The sequence below is a fragment of the Armigeres subalbatus genome, chromosome 3 (assembly GCF_024139115.2).
Source record: "Armigeres subalbatus isolate Guangzhou_Male chromosome 3, GZ_Asu_2, whole genome shotgun sequence".
Classification (NCBI taxonomy): domain Eukaryota; kingdom Metazoa; phylum Arthropoda; class Insecta; order Diptera; family Culicidae; genus Armigeres; species Armigeres subalbatus.
This window is the reverse complement of record NC_085141.1, coordinates 277,068,591-277,093,683: the sequence shown is the minus strand read 5'-3', so window position 1 is coordinate 277,093,683 and position 25,093 is coordinate 277,068,591. Positions and strand designations below refer to the sequence as shown.

The following is a 25,093-nucleotide window of genomic DNA, read 5'->3' as shown; positions in this document are numbered from 1 at the left end:
GCCGCCTTGAAATCAATGAACCGATGGTGCGTTGGGACCTGGTATTCACGGCATATTTGAAGGATTTGCCGTACAGTAAAGATCTGTCGAGCGGCCGTCAACGAAGCCGGCTTGATAACTTCCCACGAACTCATTCACTAATGGCGACAGACGACGGAAGATGATCTGGGATATCACTTTGTAGGCGGCAATAAGGATGGTGATCGCTCATAAGTTCTCACACTCCAGCTTGTCGCCTTTCTTGTAGATGAGGCAAATAACCCCTTCTTTCCAGTCCTCCGGTAGCTGCCAGTTTCCCAGATTCTGACTATCAGTTTGTGCAGGGAAGTGGCCAGCATTTCCATGCCCATCTTGATGATCTCAATTCCGATACCATCCTTACCAGCTGCTTTATTGGTCTTTAGCTGTTGGGTGGCATCCTTAACTTCCCTCAAGGTGAGGGCTGGTAGTCATCTCCCCCGCTGCCTTGACTTTCCCTGCCTGTACTCTCAGCGCTATTTCAATGTTCCTCGTAGTGCTGCTTCCACCTTTCGATCACCACACATTCGTCCGTCATCCTTTTCTGCGTCCTTTTCCTCCACAATCTGTCTACACTCTTCGTCGAACCAATCGTTCCGTCGACTTCGTCCCACATACCCGACGTTGTTCTCCGCTGCGTCGTTAATGGCTACTTTAACTGTATTCCAGCAGTCCTCAAGAGGGGCCCCATCTAGCTAACCCCCTTCCGGCAACGCTGCCTCGAGAGGCTGCGCGTATGCAGTGGCGACATCAGGTTGCTTCAGTCGCTCTAGGTCGTACCGGCGGCCATCGGTACCGAACATTGTTGATGACGAATTGTTTTGGGCGCAGTTCAACGATCACCAGAGATACTGATTGGAGTCGATGTTAGCGCCACGATATGTCCTGACGTCGATAACATCGGAGAAGTGCCGTCCATCAATCAGAACTTGGTAGTTTTGTGATTCTGTCTGCAGTAGTGATCTCCAGGTGTGCCGATATGGAAGGCTGTGTTGGAAGTAGGTGCTGCGAATGACCATATTCTTGGCGGCAGCGAAAATAATTAGTCGTAGGCCGTTTTCGTTCGTCAGCCGGTGAGCGCTGAACTTCCCAATAGTCGACCTGAACTCCTCCTCTTGGCCAACCTCTTATGATGATTTTGACGTCGTGGCTTGGACAGCTGTCGTACTCACGTTCCAGCTGCGTGTAGAATGCGTCCTTATCATCATCAGTGCTTTCGGAGTGTAGGCTATTGACTTTGGTCATGCTGAAGTTGAAGAACCGGCCTTTGATCCTCAACCTATGGCCTTTGATCGCATGTCACTATAAAAGCTGTTCCCAGCTCGTGTATTTTCAGCTCTGGTAGATAGTATGATTACCTCTAAACGTTTGCACCATTGATTCCTTCCAACAAACCTCCTGTAGCGCTACGATGCCGAAGCCACGGTCCTTGAGCACATCGGCGAGTATGCGTGTGCTCCCGATGAAGTTGAGATATTTGCAGTTCCACGAATCGAGTTTCCAATCGCTAGTCCCTTTTCGTCGCGGTGGTCTTCGCCAATGGTTCCGGTCCATACTCTCTTGTTGATTGTTCGTTGCGTAAGTTTTTTTAAAGGCTGACTTGCCCGGCCTAACACCAAACCCCTGAAATTTCCGGGGGATCATTCCTTCTTCTATCCGGTGGACCATGGTGCACAGTTTCACTTAAAATCCCTCGCTGGCAATCGGACGATGATCAACCGCCCCGTTGGATCACATGCACATACGTAAAACAAGTGCGTGTGACGCGGCACCAAACAAAAATAGTCAAGATGTGATACCACCACGACAGGATATGTCTTTGGTTGCCATCTCAGTGCTAATGGCGTAAGCCCACCCATCGCATCAAGATCACATATCCGAGGGGAGGGGGTTTAATAACGGTTTAATTTTAGCATGTTAGATAAGATGAAAAAATGTCGTGAATGAGAAAAAGGCAACATGTGCAATTTTTGATGATTGTGTGTAATCGATTGTTAGAGAAAAACTCTAAAATTAAATTTCTCTGTGATTAAAGTGTATTACCGTGCACGCACCATACTTTGCGCAGTTAAGGAAATGCAAAATTAAATAAAATTTTACAACTTATAGAAAGTAGCTATCCGCCTGAAATAGTTTCCATGCTGTAGTATTATTATCATATTACTGTTTGAGAACTAAATTTGGTACAAAAATTTTAAATAAATAATAAATTGAACTACAAAAGAGACCCTATATTATATGCCTAACTTTGCGCACATAACTTGGAAAATTTGTAACACGGAGCAAGCGTCTATCACACATTTTTTCATACAAATTTTATTTTTTCAACTAATACTACTATTACAAATCATGTTCATTCCATTTGTAGGCATATATGAGCATATTTGAGAAAATGAGGATGCCCGGCTTTATTTTCTTATGATTCGACATACTTTGTATGTTTTCTCGTCTGTTGGTGTATGTACAGCCTCATTTATGTACATTGACCACAGCTAAACAAATTTCTTTTTTGCGCAAACCTTTTTTCGATGAGGTATATTATAAATGTTGAAAATATCGAAGAAATACGAGTTGTGCGCAAAATTAGGTACACTTTATTGAAAAATGGTTCCTAACATTGCGCATAATATATTTTAACGAAAAATATGAATAACAAACCAAATTGTCATGAGATGGCTTCAATAATATTATAATTATTGGATCCATGTGTAATCGTTGTCACCGAATGTAAGAATTTACAAAAAATAGAGTTTTTCGGGTAGACCGTCACTAGTCATGTGTACTAAGAACACGTCATTTTGGTCATTTTGTTTTCAGTACAAACTTCAACTAATAAAATGGAAAAATGTATCATTTAACAGCGGAAAAATGCATGCACTGTTATAATAACATGTATATTGTTCTGACCAGTTGTAATTATATTTCGAATTCCGATTTAAACGCATACTCTAACAAAAATAACCGCAAAATGCGCAAAGTTAGGAGCTGCGCAAAGTTGTAATGACTAATATCCTAGATTGTGTATTATAACACATTAGAAATAAGAAATTGTTCACGCGATGAATTTGTTTGTTTTTGGGTTGAAATACAAATATAAATGATTATGCTGTTCTGAAAAATGTAGTTTATCGCCAAAAACAAAACATAAATACCATTTCTCCAATATTTATGCAATTTGAAAAAAAAAAGTTTTGATGTTTTCTGCAAAAAATCGTCACGCACCATGTATATATATTTTTTCATAACATCTTAAAAAAAAGATCCAGGCATGCTTTATTTTAATCGGAATGTTGAATATCATTGCTACAGCTCTTCAATTAATTCTAGGATTTCTTTCAAAAATGAAAAAAAAAACACACACATTGTTTTTAATTTAAGCACTTTTATTCATATCAAAGGTACACTTTACGATGTAAAGTGGTCCATTCACGTAAACATACCGCAACTAACAGTCCGTTCTTCAACATACAACAAAAGATTAAAGCGTATTTTTGCTACCATATCGATTGTTTCAATCACGCAGTTTCGATGGTCTTGTGGTACCCTTACCGTCCAATGTCCTGCTGAATCACACAGATCTTGTAATAGTGGTTATATAAGTAGTACCGATTGTTTAGATTCCATTCCCATTTTTTCCGATTTTCCCTAGTAAATCTCACATCGTTCGTAGCTTAGCAGTTCGATAACAACCAAAGCTGTCGCACCGCAGCATAGCAAATGCATCCTATTGTGGTAAGCGGCTCTGGCTGTGTTGAGGTCCTGATGGCACAGAGCACAGACGTTCTAATCGAATTTAAAAAGTGTTGAAAGTGCTGGCATCACTCAATTACTATCTCGATGGTTAATGGTGATCGTAAAATAGTTATAGTCACCGCCAAGGATTGCAAACATGCTGCTACCGAAAATTATCCTAACTTCGATGTCTGTTCTCCGTGCTGGTGGTTACTGAACTCATGCATCGATAATCAGCCACTTTTCGTTTATCTGCTCGATCTGTTTGGTTAGAATCGGATTCCGAACACGTATCTTCACTTCCAACTTGCCGCCGACTGTTTTACGACCGTCCATCAGCTAGATGCAGTTGGCCAGACAAAGAAATGGACACCATTCGGTTGCACGCAGTTTCCAGTTGATATGAAAAGATGAGAAAAAAAAGTATGCATTAGGGATATTTGTCATTCCTTTCAGAAACTCGTGGAACGCTTTCAGAGAAACGTGATGTAGTTGAAACGCTTGAAATCTGGGGAAATTATCTGTGCGTTGAACAAAATAAGCATGAACTTTTAAGCGATAAAACATTTTCATATTTTTTTCCCAAGAGCAAAAAAGTAAAATATGTCCCGAAATTAAAAGTACTCACCGGGAATGAATCATGAATCTCGCATTGCATCTCCAGTGGCTGCAGTTTAATCGTAACTGTTCCGATGAGCGTGTCCGAGCGGAGAAAACCTCTGAAACAGGAGGATGAAAAAATACTAGACCTGGACCTGGATGATGGACAAACACAGCTGCAGCATGGAAAGCATCCAGCACCCCAACATCTGAGAACGGCGCCGTTCATTGTCATATCGTTCGTTATATCAGCGGATGGATAGGGCACGATTCACCATTTACGCACGCCGAAAGGAAGATTCGTTTTTCAAGAGCACACACAGGACGTGTTTCGTCATACGCAACCGAAAATGGGACGGAAGAGAAAAGGAGAGAAAATCTACCATTTTCCTAAAAAAGTTCATTTTTTTTTTCAAATAGCAAAATCAATGCAAAACATTTCGTGTGCAAAATTTTTGCTCGACAAAAATTAATATCTGAAAGTCCTATGTAGTCTGAAATCTTTTCAAATCTTTCAAAACGAAATGTCTACGATGATGATAGGACGGGTGCTTGATAGATAGCTTAACATTTGACTTATCTAAGAACATTAGTGCCACGACGGTACACATGTTGAGGTGCTAAATGCTTTGAGCTTGTTTTACATGAAACAAATGCATTTCTGTTCATTTAAATATGAGGATAAAAGCAAGATCTGAAAGCTAAAAAAACATGACTTTCTTTGTATGGGCGATCACCATTGCACTGTCCCAGGCGAAAAAAAGGTGGATTATGCCTTTGGTTGAGAAAATCAATCTCTGGATAATTCATCCCTATCTCACACAATAGGTTTGTTTTGCAGCCAACATTACGCGACCGTATCCCACTGACAGTTCTGTATCCAAATGAGAATCAAACGTGATGTTTGTAAACAAAATAAATACTATCATGAATTTTACATTGAGATGTTGGCTACAAAAACATGGCGTCGTGCCGCCGACCTGGGATAATTCAGCACATCGGTTGTTGCATAAACTGGTGCATTTGATTTGATGTTTTCTGTCGAAATATAAGTAAAGGAAATGCACCTCCGTCACTCGTTTCATTTTGCAGAATTGGTTCGTAAAGTCCGATTAAGTCCAAATTCGCAAAAACGGCAGTTAAAGAAAAAATACACAGAACTGCCAGATACCCTTGCAGATACCGCACAACTTCTGAGACGAGCAGACGTGTTTTCGATTGCGCTCTCCGAAAGTCAAGCGATTAATAACGGTGGTTTACTTTTCATCTGTCGATTATTCGCGCTTCCCAGTGAAGCCGTCATTCGAGAAGGTGCATGGCTTTTGCCGCACAGTGCTAGGACTGAAGAAAGAAGACGTAGAGAGACCAGAGACTCCAGTGCCATCGCGGTGAACAATGTGCGTTCGTCAAGGTCAAAGACCTGACGCTCGCACAGAAAATCGTAGACGATCACGATGAAAAACATGAAGTGGACATTGCGGGGAAGAAGCACAAGCTTCTAATAACCATCGAAGATGGAAGTGTGGAAGTGAAAGTGCACGATTTGCCGGAAAACATTTCCGAAGAGAAGATAGTTGAGTTCCTCAGTGCGTTCGGAGAAGTGATCTCGTTGCGCGAATCGACTTGGGGTGATGGTTTCGAGTTCGGTGGAGTCCCGCTCGGCATATGGCATATGGCCCGTATGCTTATACATACAACGAAACATCGATTCGTGGGTCACGATCGATGGTCAGCAGGCGTACATCGTCTACAAGGGGCAGGTTTCCTCTTGCAAACACTGCAAAGAGAAGGCCCACACTGGCATTTCTTGTGTGCAAAACAAGAAACTTCTGGTCCAAAAAAGCTACGTCAACGTGACGAAGCAAGCTGGACCACGACAACCACCGAAAAAAGCAGACGGTGCGAAAACCCCGATCGCTATACCGGTCGGTCAGCGCTCCTCCATCAGCATCGCTGGAAGCCTTTCCCGAGCTACCGAAGCCGGCGAGTCAGACCGAACCATCTGGCTCAAAAAATCCAAAAAATCCAGCAAGTCAGCCAGCTGCAGGCACCGCACGAACGGTACCCCCCCACTCACTGTTGCAAACACAACAGGCACGCAGCTCTTCATCGTCGTCAATGCGAACAACCACACAACCACAACGCGCCGAGGTGGTATTAGAGGATATTTTAAGGAAGCCTGTAAACGTGATTCGGTCACAAAGCCGAATAGCCGGCAACGAAACGGGTGATTCGTCAACATCGACAAGAAGTAGCCGGAGCCGAGGTCGTCCTCCCGGCAAGAAACAACGATGTGACGACGGCGACGACGAGCGGGACGAGAAATAAAAATCACAAATGGCTCTCACGTCCTACAACTTCGCGTCGATAAACATCGGAACCATTACGAACCAAACGAAACTGAACGCACTCCGAACCTTCATCAGCAGCCAAAGTCTCGATATCGTGTGTCTGCAGGAAGTCGAGAATGAACAGCTTTCCTTGCCTGGCTTTGTCGTTTTCGCGAATGTAGACCACACGAGGAGAGGCACAGCTGTTGCAGTGAAGGAGCACATCCAAATCACTCACGTGGAGAAGAGTCTGGATAGCCGATTGATCGCACTGCGAGTGCACGACACGACCATCTGCAACATCTACGCTCCTCAGGCACTGCGCAGCGAGCGGCCAGAGAAGATTTTTCAACGGCACCCTGTCATACTATCTCCGTCACCGCACCGCAAACGTCATCCTCGCTGGCGATTTCAACAGCGTACTGCGTGCATGCGACTCGTCCAGCCCGAACACAAGTCCGTCCCTCAAAAACAGCCATCCAACAACCGCAGCTGCATGACGCATGGAAAAAGCTGTGTCCGCGAGATCCCGGGTTCACGTATGTCAGTCGCGACGCACAATCCCGACTGGACCACATGTACTGGTCTACGAAATAATCTACAGTCTGCCTACACGCTCGTCTGTTGCTTTACAGACCACAAAGCGCTAACGGTAAGACTATGTCTCCCCCCAGAGGGACATGAGCCCGGAAGCGTGGGCCCTGCGGCCGCATCTTCTGACGGAAGAAAACGTTGCCGAATTCCATTATAAGTGGCAATATTGGACTCGGCAGCGCAGAAACTACGGGTCGAATGGTGGCTGTCGTACGCTAAGCCTAAAATCAAAACGTTTTTCAAGTGGAAATCTCGAGCCGTCTTCGAGGATTTCCACGATGCGCACCAGCTTCTTTATGCGCCATCACGGCTAGCGTACGACGGGTACTTTCAGCATCCCGAAATGTTGACCACCATAAACCGTCTAAAAGGTGAAATGCAGGCGCTACAAATAAACTTTTCCCAAGCGTTCATGCGTATAAACGAAACGCATCTGGCGGGAGAGCCTATGTCGATCTTCCAGCCGGCGCGCAATTAAATTTGCGCAAAACCGTTGCGGTGAATGTAGGATTTGGTGAAGGAGATATTGTTGACACCCAGTGGCTACAAAGTTCTCATGTAGTAAAAATTCTGGGAATTTCCTTTGCCAACTCAATTCGTCTGATGACCACCTTAAATTGGAACGCAATGGTGGGGAAGTTCGCGCAACAAATTTGACTTTAATCGCTGCGCAAACTGACCTTACACCAGAAAATGATCATGCTGAATACGTTCGGCACGTCAAAGCTATGGTATCTATCGTCTGTGTTGCCACCTCTCGGTATTCACACGGCGAAGATCACCTTAACGATGGGCACTTTTCTGTGGAGAGGAATAGCTGCTCGCGAACCAATATTCCAGCTGGCTCGCGATAAGGACCATGGAGGCCTGAGCCTTCAGATTCCGGCTTTAAAAAGCAAAAGCCTAGCCACAAACAGAGCACTAACTGAGATCGATTCCCATCCTTTCTATAGATCCCTCCTTCTCGCAAATCCCCGCCCAGCAATTTCAATAGATCATCCTGACATTAAAAACATTATTTCATGCTTATCCCAAGTTCATCACCAAATCCAACAAAACCCCTCCGCCGATCTGATCCACCGGCACTTCATCCAACAAACGGAGCCGCCTAAAGTGGAAGCAAACAGTCCAGCGCTCGACTGGCCACGCGCGTGCCGAAATATTTCGGCAAAGCAGCTCACATCGGCTCAGCGATCAAAACTATAGGGGTGATCGGGGCAATATGGGCCACCTAAGGAAATCGTTCCGAAAAGCGCTGAAAAGCTCAAAAAACATCGTTCAAATGTAGTTGACTTATACTAGAGAATGTTACTTTTCATATAACGTCGATGAATGATGAAAAATGCGTTTGGAAATTGTTGGAATGCGCTTTTGAAAATGTATTGATTTCAATGTGTTCCTGACTGTACGGGGCAATATGAGCCACCATATGGGGCAGTATGGACCACCCATCCAAAACGTTTATTTAGGCGAAAAAAGTATCGTAATATGGAAGAATATGATATTCCTACAACAGTTGTGAGTATTCCATACCAAATAAAATTAAAAAACCGCACAACAGCGGACTGAACCGATTTGCCACTCTTCACCGTTTGAACAGCCATATTTCAATTGGCCAATGGTCATTTTTTCTGTTTCAATCGCAGTAATGGGCTGTTGTAATTTTTCCGTATTGAATCTTACATATATGATAATATTCTTGTATTTGACTACTGAAATTTAAAATCGCTCGCATTTTAAGGCCTGATATCTTGCTCTGTGCAGGTATGCCCATATTGCCCCAAAGATACTGGTTTTGGGAAAAAAAAAGTTTTATGATAAATTCAGATTTGTATCAATACAAACATGTGTGTACAATATTCAATTTTAATATATCTTTTGATTGTGGTGTATTTTTGACCTGTATTTTGATCAGTTTTGTGTCAAAACCTTATTTATAAACTCCAAATCTTATAATAATTTTGCCTATGCAGCGAAAATTTACATTTTCAAGTGTATTTTCATGTTTGAATTGAATTTTAACGCGGTTTTCACGTTGATGCATATGTGGAGCATCCTCTTAAAGATCATATAACTTTTACATGATAAAACTTGTCAATAAGCTCAAAATGAGGGTGGCTCATATTGCCCCGTATGTTCATATTGCCCCTACTGCCCCTACCTACTAGTCAACGGCAAAATTGAACACCGAAAACTGCTCTTCGTGATGCAACGGGTGGCAGACGAAAACTGTACACACTGCGGAAACCACACAGTAGAAACGCTGCATCATAAGTTTTGTTCCTGTGCTCGTGTCGTCCAGGCGTGGACGGTTTTACAACGAAGGCTAACAAGAACAACGAATGGGTGGAGGCGATTTTTGTTCGAAGAACTTTCAAAACCTGTATTGGCTAGAAGTCGAAGTTTAAATCAATTATTGTAAATAATTTTAAGTAAGCACATCGACCAATAAACGTACTATTATTAAAAAAAAAAAATACGGGGATACCTTCGAGGTTGTCGAGGAATTCGTCTACCTCGGATCCTTGCTAACGGCTGATAACAATGTTAGTCGTGAAATGCGAAGGCGCATCATCTGTGGAAGTCGAGCCCACTACGGGCTCCAGAAGAAACTGCGGTCAAAAAAGATTCGCCACCGCACCAAATGTGTCATGTACAAGACGCTAATAAGACCGGTTGTCCTCTACGGACATGAAACATGGACAATGCTCGAGGAGGACTTGCAAGCACTCGGAGTATTCAAGAGACGAGTGCTTAGGACCATCTTTGGCGGTGTGCAAGAAGACGGTGAGTGGCGGCGAAGAATGAACCATGAGCTCGCCCAGCTCTACGGTGAACCCAGTATCCAGAAGGTAGCTAAAGCCGGAAGGGTACGATGGGTAGGGCATGTTGTAAGAATGCCGGACAGCAACCCTGCAAAGATGGTGTTCGCTTCCAGGTTCGGCAGGTACGAGACGACATGGAGCGCAGCGAGCGAAATGGGCAGACCAGGTGCAGAACGACTTTGCGAGCGTGGGGCGTATTCAAGGATGGAAAGATGCGGCCTCGAACCGTGTATTGTGGCGTCAAACTGTTGATTCAGTGTTATCTGTTTAGATGTAGACTAAATAAATGAAGAAAGTCAGTTTGGTATGGCGACGAACTCTATTCAATCGGAGTGTTTTTCGGAGACAAAAGTACGTACGGTTTTCTGCCATGATGCGTCTCCGAATTATCGGGGGTACACGAATTCTTTAACAACCTCGATTTCGTCCCCACCAATACAAACTCGTGGAGGGTAGCTTACATGGTCCTCTCTTGAGCCTCTTCCTATAATGTACTTCGTCTTCGAAGTGTTGATGACTAGTTCAATCCGTTTAGCTTTGCTTTTCAGTCTGATGTAGGCATATTCCATCCTCTCAAAGTTACGTATCTATGTCGTCGGTGATACCAAATAAATGGACGGACTTCGTGAAAATCGTACCACTCTTGTCGATCCCTGCCCTTTGTATTACTCCCTCTAAAGCGATGTTGAATAGCAGACACGAAAGACCATCACCTTGCCGTAACCCTCTGTCTGCACGTTTCGAAAAGACTCGAGAATTAATTTGAAACACGTTGTATTCGCGGCTTTTCCCCAATACCTGACGTTCTGCGATGCGAACATCTGGTCCGTGGTAGAGCGTTCACCCATAAATCCTGCCTGGTACTGCCCCACGAATCCCTTGCAATCGGTGTTAGTCGGCGGTATGAAATTTGGGAGAGTACCTTGTAGGCGGCGTTCAGCAAAGTGATTGCGCGGTAGTTGCTACAATCCAGCTTATCGCCCTTTTTGTAGATGGGTAGTTGGTCTACCCCAAAGGCTTTGTTGTTCTTCAGCCGGCCAATCTCCTCCTGGATTTCCTGGATATCCGGAGCCGGTAAAATTATGTGCTGCGCGCGTTCTTCCAAATCCATCACCGTACCGCCATCGTCGTCTGCCACATCGCCATTCAGGTGTTCTTCGTAGTACCAAAGACTAATTAAGACGTTCATGTCCCATACAAGAGCCCACTTTTTTAGTGCTCATGGAGTACCAGAATAGAAAATTGAACAACCGCATTATGCTCTCACCTTGGTGCAAGTACAGAGCTGAGTGTGGTATCCGCCTGTGTTAAGCACTAAGACGTATACAAGACTGACTTCTGTTCAATTACGTTGTACAGCATGCAGTTGCTGTTGCACTAATAATTAGATAGTGTAGCGTACACGGGTGTACTTCATAGATGCTACGTAGAGTAGATCAACATGATATGGTGCGTATTATACTGGCCCAGGATCAAATACATGGGGCCCTCCTTAGTCGTGCGGTAAGACGCCATGCTGAGGGTGACTGGGTTCGATTTCCGGTGCCGGTCTAGGCAATTTTCGGATTGGAAATTGTCTCGACTTCCCTGGGCATAAAAGTGTCATCGTGCTAGCCTCATGATATACGAATGCAAAAACGGTAACCTGGCTTAGAAACCTCGCAGTTAATAACTGTGGAAGTGCTTAATGAACACTAAGCTGCGAGGCGGCTCTGTCCCAGTATGGGGATGTAATGCCAATAAGAAGAAGAAGAAGAAGGATACAAAAAGTCGTTCGATTTTACGGGGCACCCCCCAGGATTTTGCCTTTGAGTAAGAAAATCATTCTCTGAAAATTTCAGCCTGATCGGTTATTGCATAAGCTGGCGCAATTGATTTGAAGTTAATATGTGAGTTTAAGCCGAAAGTTTATTTAATCATAGTAGAATTTTTATGTGAAATTGTTCATGGGCATGTTAACTTCATTTCCTGCAAATCTGGGCTCAATCGGGTTCTTCCATCCAATTTCCTGTACGAAATAGTATCAGAGGTGTATTTTCCCATATATTTCGGCTAAAACCCTCATATTAACTTCAAATCAATTGCGCCAGCTTATGCAATAACCGATCAGGCTAAAATTTTCAGAGAATGATTTTCTCACCTAAAGGCAAAATCCTGGGGGGTGCCCCGTAGAATCCGACGACTTTTTTTTCTCCCCATACTAGGCTGGGCCACTCTAATGCGTATATATGACCGAGACATCAGTCACCACACTGAGTAACTAGTACATCTTCATGTGTTGCTACGACGACCTTCCAAATGTTATGTAGATCAAAACTCAAAACATTGGAACAATGTAGCCGGAGCTGCCATTTGACAGAAAAATTATTAATATTACAAGTGCCGGTTTGTTGGTCATTAGTCTTCCTGAAGCGCTTTGGCTTGCCCAATCGTAATTGTGGGCGTATTTCCACACGGTTTAACAAACATTTGGGGTAATCCCACAGCCGGTGCCGTAGACCGTTCAAACGTATTGGTTGCACTCCCAGGTAAACCGGTTCTACTTTAAGGTGTCGTATAATGATTGCGATTGATCACGAATCACGTAACTCGTCTGTCTAAAACAAACGACGATTGTTACGTCACGTTAGTAATGCTCACCTGAAACTCACGTAACTTTTACTAAAAATCTAGGTGAAACCTAGCAATAACAGTAAACAATTTAAGTGAGATTGTGTTAGTGTGATTGCAGCTTCGGCATTTGCGGAAGACCTGCGTTGTAAACAAGAATGAATGATACATAACCTAAACATAATGAGATTTCGTGGGCGGAGGTAAGTGAAATTTCAGGTGCATCTAGGCGGATATTTTCCGTGCCTGCATTTCTTCTCTGTGGAAAAAATGCAACGGAGGTTGGATAAAATGTATTAGGGGCCGTCCACAAAGTACGTCACGCCTCTAGGGGGGAGGGGGGGTTCAGAGCAGCGTGACGATCCATACAAAAATTTTAGAGGTTTATTACAAAAAGTGTGACGAAGGGGGGGGGGGGGGTGAAAATCGCCGATTTTTGCGTGACGTACTTTATGAATCTTCCCTTATAGCCTATTCAGATTGGGCTATTTATGACTTTGTTAAGTGAGAGGGTATCCAATTATTACGAGGTGTTCAGACTGCAGCAAGATAATATATCTTGACGTTTCCATGTTTCCTCATTTGCACGCTAATACAGGGTTGAATTCAAGGAGAGTTTTAAACTTTAATTTGCGAAATCAAGCATTTGTGTGGCGACAATCGAACATTTTTTTCTGAACAAAGTTTCTACGAAAAAAAAAATATAAAAAAAAAATATGAAAAGGGATTTTCGAAGAATATTTGAAGCTCTCATTAAGGATAATGAGCGAAGCTACATTCATTAGTTGCGTGCGCCGTTCTTCGGGGAATCAGACTATTCCTCAATTTATTTTTAAGTTTAAAAAGTATTTTGATTCTGTACTATGATCGAACGGAGATTTGATAGAAAAATTTAGATACTTTTGGGAATTCTCACAAATAAATAAAAAAAGGACGATTGGACCAATTTTCAAGAAATATTATCGAACTAAAATGTATTTCCACCAGTATCTCCATGTATGAAGGGCAACTCAGCAATTTAATTTTTTCAAAAATGGAAACTGAACCATTGCGTTCTACCCGACAATCAATGATACAGCTTCTAACAAAATCGAATCGTGTGAATGTGATATAATTTAAACTGGATTTTGGATGAATTAATGCATTACCAATCCATGTTTTATTTAAGGTTATTCTACTTTATATATACATCCCATTCAAATCGTACAGTTGTCCCACGTGAAAAATGTTGAAATCCAAAGTATATTAAGCCATTCAAGGAGCAGAATTGAAACAATTTATGAAATCATGTTTATTCATCAAAAATATTCGTTTTACAACCATTCCTACGTTTTAAATTGTCTTCCGCATTGGCCCTTGAACTTTGAAAATTTATTCGATTTGTTCTATTTAATCTAGGTTTTAGTTAAATACTTCATGTTAATTCTAGAGAGCATCTGTTTTTTAAACAATTCATGTTGAATAAGTGGAGAATAAATAATTATCATCATTATTTTTTATCATATAAAATGCTTTCCACAAAACCATCACAATCCGAGTTATTCTTCAGCGCTCAGAAGATTTCCATCTAACATGCATTCGACCCTGCTGCGACAGAAAGTGCATGACTGTCAACTACGAAACGAAATGAAAACAGAGAGAATTTTCTCTCTGGCAAAGAGAGCGGGACGCTTGTCAGTTTTGTTTTGTTGAATTTCTCCCTGCATCCCAGTTAGAACGAAAGCTCTCTCGTAATAATTGTTCGTAATAAATTCTTCATGACTCTTTTTAGCGGGTATCTTTTGACAGCGCAAAATGTATGGAATATTACGTAAATAATGACATCATAAAGCGTATTTACCCTGAAACGCCAATTATTATGTCATTAATGGCGTAATCTGAATAGGCTATAGGTCATTGCGCGCGGCAAACCTAACCTCACTATTTTGACAGGTACTGGTCCTGTTGTTTACGTTTCGGACTTAGAATTTTTTTATTCAAATTAAATCTGCATATTGCACGATGTTGAAGACATTCTGTACATTCCGCATTCAAATATTGGTAATTATCGATAAGTTTAGGTAATTATCGATCAGAAAATCCAAAGAATCATAGAAGAATCTCAAAATTAAAATAAAGTCGCCTGTAAACAACAGAACCAGTACCTGTCAAAAGTCGTGCGTGACGTCACTGTGCAATGGAGTATTAGATTCGTTGAAAAATTATGTGAAAGAAAAGGAAGCTCCATGGAAGTCTACACGGAGAAACACGTTTACTCATCAATGGGTACTTTTTCTTTGCTATCTCTTTCCCTCTGCTGAAAAATTTACCCATTTTGAGAGAATAAGCGAATCTACTCATTTAAATGAGTACATCTACTTATTCTCCCAAAATGGGTAAATTTTTCAGCAGAGAGAAAGAGATAGCAGACAAAAAGTACCCATTAATGAGTAAACGATTTTTACCGGGTAGAGCTACAGTTTTCCGGTCGCGTTAGTATAAAGTTTATAGTCTAGCAGCTGGTTTCAAATTCTCAGCGATTCTCATTGCTATAACTCCAAAGCGCAATGACAAAATGACGGCATTCCCTGTGTCAATGCATCAACAACGCGAAAAAGGTTCTCTTTTATGGGCAGTCCCTGTCCATTTTTGCATTCATTCCTAAATCATTTTATTGCAATACATTTCAAAACATGAAGTGGTTACCTGCTGTCTTGTAGCTTTCACTTAAAATTCAGGTAACCAGTACGTATAAATCACGTTAGGTTCACCTGATCAAACACGTAACTACTTTCAAACTTCACGTCATTACTACTGGAAGATCCAGTCAGTTACCGGATAAATCACGTAACTCAAGGAAACTAAATTTTGTTCAGGTTACTTGTCATTCAGGTCACTGTTACGTGGAAAAAAGTAGGGTGGATGAGAACCACATTTGTTTTCAGGTAAATATGACGTGAAGATTTTTCAGAGTGTACTGCTCCGACAAATCGTTCAGCTTTTGGAATTGGCCTGATCTTCGATTCGCAGTTCTTAAAAGGATTTATTCTCAAGCTCCTGCATGATTGAGTTGCAATGCTGCTGACACGTGAGGCCGTGTGCCACCGTAGTTTGACTGGTGATTGTCTGACCGAATACAATATTTGATTTATATATCCACATGAATAAAATAAGATATCAAAAAAATCTTTTTACAAACATCTTTTTTTATTACTAGGTACTATACGGTAGACATTTCTCTTTGTTCAACAGCACTGAGGACAAAACAATCGAAGAGAACATGTAGTTCGCAATACGCATCGAACTAGCTAATTAACACTGGTTGATATTTCCCTAGTAGAACTTGTAGAACTCCAATCTGCCACTCCGGACATTTCCAGATATCAGATTACAGAAAAAGAGTACGAATTCCTGGGTGGTGACTAGCTTTTGAGTTGGTGGCCGATTAGCCCCCAATCCATAGCCAACATGACCAGAATGGGCTCCTGTGAAGTTCAGCGAGACTACCCTTGTTCTCAAGCGTATTCATTACCCGATTAGCTGCCACCCCGTACGCGAGTAAAAAAGTGTAGTTGTTTGGAATGTTAAACCCACGCCGATTACAGTTCGAAGAGACCTCACTATAAATTGTTTCAGGACGGCAAAGTCGAGAAAAGCCAGGGAAAATTTTCACCCACGGCTTCACATGGAAAATATGGAGAATGCTTGAAGCGCTCCATGAGTACTGCTTGTCAATTCCAGAATCGACGAGTAGATATCCTCTTTTTCGAGCGGTGCCAATTGTGAAAAATAAGAAAATCAAACAATTTTGCAATTGCATTTTGCATTGTATTGCTAAACAAAACAAAATCATAAGGGTTCTTCCAAACAAGATGTCATTGCCATTGACTACTAGTGACTCTATTTAGTCGCAAGGCAAATAAAAACTTGGGTCTGCACAGAAACGTCAAACTTGGGTACCGAGGGACCAAATGCAGTAGTAGAACTGGTCCCTCGCATGCGCCTTACAGTTCCGTCTTAATTAGTAGTACTGCCGCCACCATTGGATCACCTCACGCTCGTTCGTAAGAAGGTTCCCGTTTATGTCCTTACACATATCAGGCTGTGGCACGTGGCCCTTACGTGAACGGTTCAACTTCTCATAGAACTTTCGTGCGTTATTAGCGCGGTACAGTTGCTCCGTCTCTTCACGGTCTCGATCTTCCGGCTGGCGCTTTTTCCTCCGCGTCTCCTGTCACATATCAGGCTCCTGTCTGAATATCTCTCCAGTCATCTTCAAGAGACGCTGCGCCTAGCTGCTCTTCCGTTGGGAGTGCCACTACCAGCTGCTGCGCGTATTCTTGGGCCTACCGTCTTGTAGCCGCTCAATGTTAAGCCGCGGCGTCCGACTTCGACGCGAGTTGTACACTAGTTTTGAGCGCATGCATACTGCAACGAGATAGTGGTCGGATTCAATATTCGCACTGCGGTAAGTGCGGACGTTCGTGATGTCAGAGAAGAATTTACCGTCGATTGGAACGTGGTCGATTTGGTTTTCCGTTAGGTGATCTCCATGTGGTCTTGTGGATATTTTTGCGGGGAAAGAAGGTGCTTCGGACCACCATTCCGCGAGAGGCTGCGAAGTTTAAGCACCGTTGGCCGTTATCATTCGACGCGGTGTGCAGACTATCCGGTCCGATGACCTGTCTATACATTTCCTCCCTTCCTACCTGTGCGTTCATGTCGCCGATGACGATTTTGACGTCCCACAATGGGCATCCATCGTATGTCTGCTCCAGCTGTGCGTAGAACGCTTCTTTCTCGTCGTCGGGTCTCCCTTCGTGTGGGCAGTGCAGGTTGATGATGCTGTTTATCGGCGGAGCAACATACGAAAGTTGATGAAGCGGAAGACGACGAAAACCGACCAAGCAATTTGAATAAATCCTCGGAAAATAAAAGACTACCGAAATAAACATGAATGAATGACATTAGTTTTCATAACCGGAAACGAGCGATCCTTTTCTGCTCTTCGTCTTGATGGTTTTCCTGTAAGGGTAATTTTCTTGCGCTGTCAGATCAGAGGTCGTTTGAACATTCAGTAACAGATGCTATAGTTGAAGAAACGGCCCTTTATCCTCAGCTTGCACATCCTTGCGTCACACGTTGGCGCATCTTACCCAGCACTATGAAGCCGGTTCCCAGCTCGTTGGTGGTGCCACAGCTTTGGTAGAAGGTAGCCGCTCGATGCCCGCTTTTCCAAACTTTCTGTCCTGACCAGCAAATCTCCTGCACAACGCCACGACGTCGAAGTTGCGGGGATGTAATTCATCGTAGATCATCCTGTCGCAACCTGCGAAACCTAGCGACTTGCAGTTCCATGTTCCAAGCTTCCAATCGTGATCCTTTATTCGTCGCCTAGGTCTTTGCCGATTATATCGAGTCGTATTATCTCTTATATTGTTCGTAATTATTGGTTTTCCAGGCGGCTTATTGGGCCTGCGGAAACCTCCTGTCTCGTCGTGTCAGGTCTGTTTTGTGTGCCACCTGACACCAGGATTTGGGCTTGTGCGCTTTGATCGGCACACGGTCGCTTTGGTGGGGCCTACTTGCTGATACATGCAGCTTTTTATAGGCATTTAACAGGGCCCACTGTCAAACCCCCACCACATCCTAGGCAAACCCCACAACTCGCAGATGGCCTGGGGAGGGATCGTCAACTCCTTGGACATAGTCCCTGCTGCCCCCAAATTCGATTTTCAACTGGAATCATAATATTTAATTGTTGCTACCGCGCAATCACATTGCTGAACAAGGTACTCTCCCAAATTTTATTCCGTCGACTAACACCAATTGCAAGAGAGTTCGTGGGGTGGGGTTCGTGGGGTTCGCAGAGGGTTACGGCAAGGTGTTGGGTCTTTCGTGTCTGCTTTTTTATATTGCTTTGGAAGGGGTAATACTAAGAGCAGGGAATTTTCAATAAGTCCGTCCAGCTATTTGGCTTCGCCGACGACATAGATATTATGGCACGTAACTTTAAGAAGATGGAGGAAGCCTTCATCAGACTGAAAAGGGTAGCTGGAGACTAGTCATCAACACGTCGAAGACGAAGTACGTGATAGGAAGAGGTTCAAGAGAAGACAATGCGAGCCACCCAACTCGAGTTTGCATCGGCGGTGACGAAATCGAGGTGGTAGAAGAATTTGTGTACTTGGGCTCACTGGTGACTGCCGAAAATGATACCAGCAGAGAAATTCGGAGACGCATAGTGGCTGGAAATCGTACGTACTTTGGACTCCGCAAGACGCTCCGATCGAATAGAGTTTGCCGCCGTACCAAACTGACAATCTACAGAACGCTCATTAGACCGGTAGTCCTATACGGACACGAGACCTGGACGATGCTCGTAGAGGACCAACGCGCACTGGGAGTTTTCGAAAGGAAAGTGTTGCGTACCATCTATGGTGGGGTGCAGATGGGGACGGTACGTGGAGGAGGCGAATGAACCACGAGTTGCATTCCGCGAAAATTGGAATAGTGCGGTGGGCCGGGCACGTAGCCAGAATGTCGAACAGTAACCCGGTAAAAATGGTTCTCGGCAACGATCCGACTATTTTATACTTCTGTATCAACTACACTGCCAATGATCGCATATTTGTAACACTTGTATTTTTGTTCATTTTGTAAAAAGCCTGTACCGTGACCTGCCCTAATTCCGCGCATTGCCTAATACCGTGGATTTTATCCAAATTGATGAATATAGAGGTACTGTCTGTCATACATATCACATTATTTGGTGAAATACACAAATATATATCAGAAAATGATAGCAAATCATTATTGTGGGTATTTGTGACGTAAATTAGGCGCTAAAAAATAAATGTGAAAATGTATGGCTCGACCAGCCATAATTTGCATCTGCTTAGCAAAACGCTTAAAATTATGGTTATATTTCCAAGTCTTGTAACTTGATTTTTAAATGATGTTTACTTCCAATATATCATTGAGCCCAGTTTTACAGCTATAAAAAATGAGCTGGGTACTGAAATGGTATTTAAATTTCTTGTTTTTGCATTTTTATTGATCAAAACAATTATCGCGGTATTAGGCCATCTTCTTCACCAGTAGTGCCTAATACCGTGACTAGGCTATACCGTGAAGTTGATACTCAGAAAAATAAAACGTAACCATCACATTGAATACATAGACCACTAGACAATATCGTATAGGTATTTAAACATTCATATTAAATATCTACGACATTTTATGCGTAGGATTACTAGGGAAGCATCATTCAGATGAATTACATATTGCAATATGTATTATTCCAATACTTTCTCAAAGAGAAACTTCTGTTGGAAGACTTGAAGATGGTATACATCTAATGAACATACAAATCGTCTTTATTGTGTCGTTCAGCACATACGAAACCATTATAATTTATGCGATATTTACCACAGACTATAGACGTAAATATTTTTCCTGTGCGGTTTCCTTTAAAAATAAAGGTAGAGTATTTTTCATCTGAATACAAATCCTCCCATTGTCCCATCTATCTAAAATCTAAATAAATGTGAAGTAAATTATTTGAAAAATTAATAAACGCTTTTAAACGCTTAAAATATTGAGAAATTGCTAACATCCCAAGGAAATGATTCTTTTCCCAGTAGGTATCTGTGTAAAATAGTAAATTTTTATGACGTTTTTTAGTATGTAATGACCTAATAATTTAATTGAAATTTGTATATGATTCAATTATTTACATATTTTATTGTAAATGTGCTCTAAAGCTCATCATTTGAGCTTATTTGATAGTGCACGGTATAAGGCAATTTTCTGCGCGGTATTTGGAATCTTCTTCGGAATGTGCGCGGTATTAGGCATATTCATAAGTCAAATGTCGAATACTATTTTCTTCATTTTTTATGAGTTGAAGTACAAAACATATTTTTCCCTTCAAATGTATTTAATATTGATTAAAGCAACATAGTTTTCAAGGGTGATTGTTACAAATTAAATTTTATATAGCGAATTTATTGTGGACACGTCCTTAACCCCACGGTAATAGGGCATGTCACGGTAAATCGTTCAGAAAGGTCATTGACCTGCATCTAATCCCACAATAGTGAAAAAGGCTTTATTATCTTGCTTATCTGTGGTAAGCTGGAAATGATGTTTGTGTGGAGGATTGACAAACAATTTACCAAATCAACCAAAATGCAAATGTTACAAATATGCGATCATGGGCAGTATAGCTAGTATGAAGTACCATGGAGGGCATCAGCATACTAAGTATCTGATTACTTCAGCATAGTCGTAGATAAATCCCTCTTTTCCACTTTCTAGATTGATTGACATGCATCTTCTTGTATACTACCGTAAAAACTCATATAAATCTGAGAACAGGACAACAGTTCGCGCCATACAAAGAACAGACGAAATCCATTGGACAAATACAAAACAATAAGTGCTTACCCTTTCGAAAACACTTCGCATTTCAGAGATTGTCTTTTGAATATCCGCTGACACGCTCGTAGACTCCTTTGTATTTCAATGCTCTGTCGATGATTATATTCCGGATTGTCCGTATCTCTCACAAGCCCTGTTTTCACCTTCAGAGGATCGTCCTGGAAATTTTAAAACACGGTTAATACCCACATTGCAACGACTGAGACTCATAACAAACCGTCGGATAGGGGAACTCTAGCTTCACAAAAGTATCCACTTCCTTTGGATTTGGAACGTTATAGTTGATTCCCCTAGCTATCAAGACTTCCACTTCGTTGTCGCTCAAATCCGTGTTGCATTTGACCACGTTGAACTGTTTCATTTCGTAGTGAAACTTGGGAACCGGAAGTCGCTTCCGGTGTGCTAATCTCACAAAGTCCAGATCCTTCTGAACGCTCAAGGCTAAGTTCTCGAATCGGTTCGTACCCGCCACATCGCCCATCGCTCGGTGATGATCCCTGGTGTTCCTGCACATGATCAGCTGTTTGGACAACTGTTCCTCGAGTCGAGTGTTCAGATCGACATCCGCGTCATCCGTGGGCGTGCAATCCTCTTCGGCAACGACCGTAAAGGAATCCTCCAGCGAAGATCGCTTCGATGGCGCTATCGGGATGGTGCTCATATCGATTGGGATACCACCCCGGGCGGTATCAATTAACTTTTCCAAACCCTTGAATACTCGGAGGTATTCCTTAGCTTCTTCGAGTTCCCCGGCATTTTTGGCCTCGACGGCTGCCTTCCTGAATTCCTTCTGGCGCTCCAACAGTAAAGCGATTTGTTTTTCGTTCTGCGTTTGAGGTGGCTTCGGTATTTTACTGGGACCTGATATAAAATGTGTAAAGTAGTTATTAGTAGTTCATTATTATGGCAACAGATTTCAAGTTCTATTTTTAAATCGTTTCTTCTAATATCTTTCAAATTTAATTACTACATACCGGCAACGGGAGCTGCAACAGGCGATACCACTGGTGTCACCTGTGGAGATGGCCTCGGCGGTGGGACAGGTTTCGCAGCTACTTTCGGGGGTTCATCTACGGGAATCGGTGCGTAACCCGGCGGAGTGGGAAGTTCATCGATAGGAATCGGTTTCCCAGCCTTGTGAAGCTTAATTGCGTCTTGATACTGTTTAACAATTCGCCCGATGCGTCGTGCTTTGGAAGCGTTGCCTTCATCTTTGGCCGCCTTTTCTACGGATTGATACTTTTCCAACCTTTGCTGCAAGGCTTCACCAATGCTGGAAGCTTGGATCAAAACTTCTTCTTCGTCGGGCTGATCAGGCTCTTCCGGAACAGAAATGTTACTAACGGTAGGCACTTCGGCTTCTTTTTGTGTGTGATCTTCCTCTTTCTTCGCACGAGGAGGCACAGGCGGCGGAGTCGCTGTAGACATTTTATCGAGTTCAGCAGGAGGTGGTGGCATTTTACTAAGGTCTACTTCCTGTCCGTTTTCAAGAGCTTGAATAACCGAATCAAACTGTTTAACTATCTTAATGTATCGGATAGCGTTTTCTGTATTTCCTGCTTTTTTCGCTTCCAATGCAGCGGTCTTATACTGCATTTTTCTCGTATTCAGTAATGTTAATTGCGGATCAGACTGGGGTTCTGATTTAGGTTCAGATTCTTTTTCTACAGACGTTGCTTCAAAGATTGGCGCAGGACTTGCGGGAGGAGGAGGGGCAGGAGCCCTTCTGGTTGGAACTATAGGAACATCTGGAGATTTATCCTCCTTTGGTGGATCCGGTTTTGGTTCGGAGGATGTCGATTTTACACTTACTTCCGGAGGTATATCATTGGGATCCACCGTCTTGCCAGCCTCTGCTTGTTTCAATAAATCTTTGAGGGTTTTCAGTCCTCGATTGAACCGCCTAGCTTTGGACGAGTCGTTTGCTTTTTTAGCATTCTGTTCTGCAATAGTGTACATTTCGATCCTAGATTTGATCACGTCCTTTATTGCCGATCCACTGGAAGCTGCTCGCTTTGGAGGTGACGCTCTGTCTAGATCTGGTTCTTCGTCAACGGCATTTCCGCCTGCTATCTCTGCCAGTTCATTCAATAAATCAGAATCGTCATCGCCGTCAGAAAGATCCTCGTCACTACCAACGTCGCGCAAACTGGCGGCTACCATCGCATCCAGTGCTTCAGGTGCCACAATATTGCCTTTCGGCTTTTGCTTCGGTCGACTTTTTCTTCCAGCACCAGACCCTGCGGCTATCGCAGCCAGTTCCGCCTCCAAATCGCCGTCATCCCCGTCATCTCCCAAATCATCGTCGTCATCACCGATACCCGCGATATCGTCTCCAATGCCGAACAGTCCGAGCTGTAAGAAATCGAGATTAGAATCAGATCCCAAGCGATGACTAATCCTTTGACAGGGCAGTGAAAACATACGTCGGATGGATCGCGCTTTTGTCCCGCTTCGGAGCGACAGGTTTCTTGCCAAACTAAACATCTTCTCCGAAAAACTTCAAAGCTTCATTCCACTTTGCGATTAAAAGGAAAATATGGTGGAAAAACTTGGTTTGAAAAGGAATTAAATTTCTGAAATTTCTTCAGTATTCGTAAAACTGTTGCAAAATACGAACAAACGAACGAAATTATTCAACGAAATGTCATTCGTGGTGGAATCACATAAATAGAACCGATAGGGTATACGTCCAAGAATCTGAACTGCACTTCCAGGGTGGCCAGATAAGTTCTTGATAAATGGGTTGCTTTACTGTAGAAAAATCGGTAGTTATCGGTAGGCCAAGAAATTTATCAAATCACATCGAATGGTAATTTCCCAGGCTACTGACAGACACCCTTTTGTCTATCCCATCACTAGATCGTAGCCAGGATGCCTCGGACATACGGGTTCAAAAATTTCACATTTCGCAGTCATCATCATGTTGGGAAATCTTATAAAATCTTTCAATACAGTATACCCCCGCTGATCCGACAAATGTACCTTACACCTCGGGAAAATTTTCCGCCGGATTTTGGTCCCCGTGCATTTCAAATGGGGCCGGGATTTTGATTTTCCGTGCCAAAATCCCGAAAACATCGCATATGTAAAAATGCATGGGGAAAAAATCCGCGGACCAAATTCCCGAGGTGTGAGGCTACCTTTATCGGGGTTTCTCTCGTTAATCCGACTGTCAAATCCATTCAAATGAACCAAAACAAAATCACAGCACAAATTTGAAAACTGACAGCATAATGTGTTTAAATGGGTGTTGATACTTTTTAATCCGGAAAATTCCGAATTTCAGAATACCTTAAGGTAGCCTCACACCTCGGGAATTTGGTCCGCGGATGTTTTCCTCAGGCATTTTTGCATATGCGATGTTTTCGGGATTTGGGCACGGAAAATCAAAATCCCGGCCCCATTTAAAATGCACGGGGATCAAAATCCGGAGGAAAATTTTCCCGAGGTGTAAGATGGCCTTTAATTTAAATTTAAAGCCGCAGAGGAGCAGCAATTTTAACAGGATCCGTATCAAATAGAAATAAAATTCTGTGATTATGTAGATTTTAAATGTACTCTATAGCCTCTCCTCCACAGCAATGAAATATTCTAATTTAATGTGAAATATAAAATATTCAACCAAAGAGAATGAAAAAATAAAATAAAACAAACATAAATCCCCATAAATCATTTACTCTGAGCCGAACTAAAAATATTTGTTGTTAATATTATGTTATTGTTAAAGCGCATAGTAACATCTACTACAATGTTTACAGCTGCACATGGTATATTTAACAACAATCCCAGGTAACCATTAGCACTATATTTCGCCTTTTCGGCTATACAGTAGCCGTTCGATAACTGCAAAATGTTTACTTTTCAGTTAACGAATGCCGTTCGATAACTGCAACGCAACGGTTGTCAATCGACGTCAGATGTAATAAAAACACGGCACGGCAAATGCTGGGTAAAGCG

The 25,093-nt window shown here is 42.6% G+C and overlaps 1 protein-coding gene across 1 annotated transcript; it reads right to left on the bottom strand.

Annotated features, from left to right (window-relative positions):
* Positions 1-3,380: 3,380 nt before the first annotated feature.
* LOC134222489 (coiled-coil and C2 domain-containing protein 1-like) lies at positions 3,381-24,482 on the bottom strand. The gene is given in 8 exon segments (XM_062701637.1): positions 3,381-4,089; positions 4,379-4,469; positions 21,140-21,291; positions 21,351-21,994; positions 22,108-23,488; positions 23,560-23,579; positions 23,582-23,612; positions 24,444-24,482. Coding segments are annotated over 8 exon segments (2,478 nt in total). The 3' UTR covers positions 3,381-3,969.
* Positions 24,483-25,093: the final 611 nt, after the last annotated feature.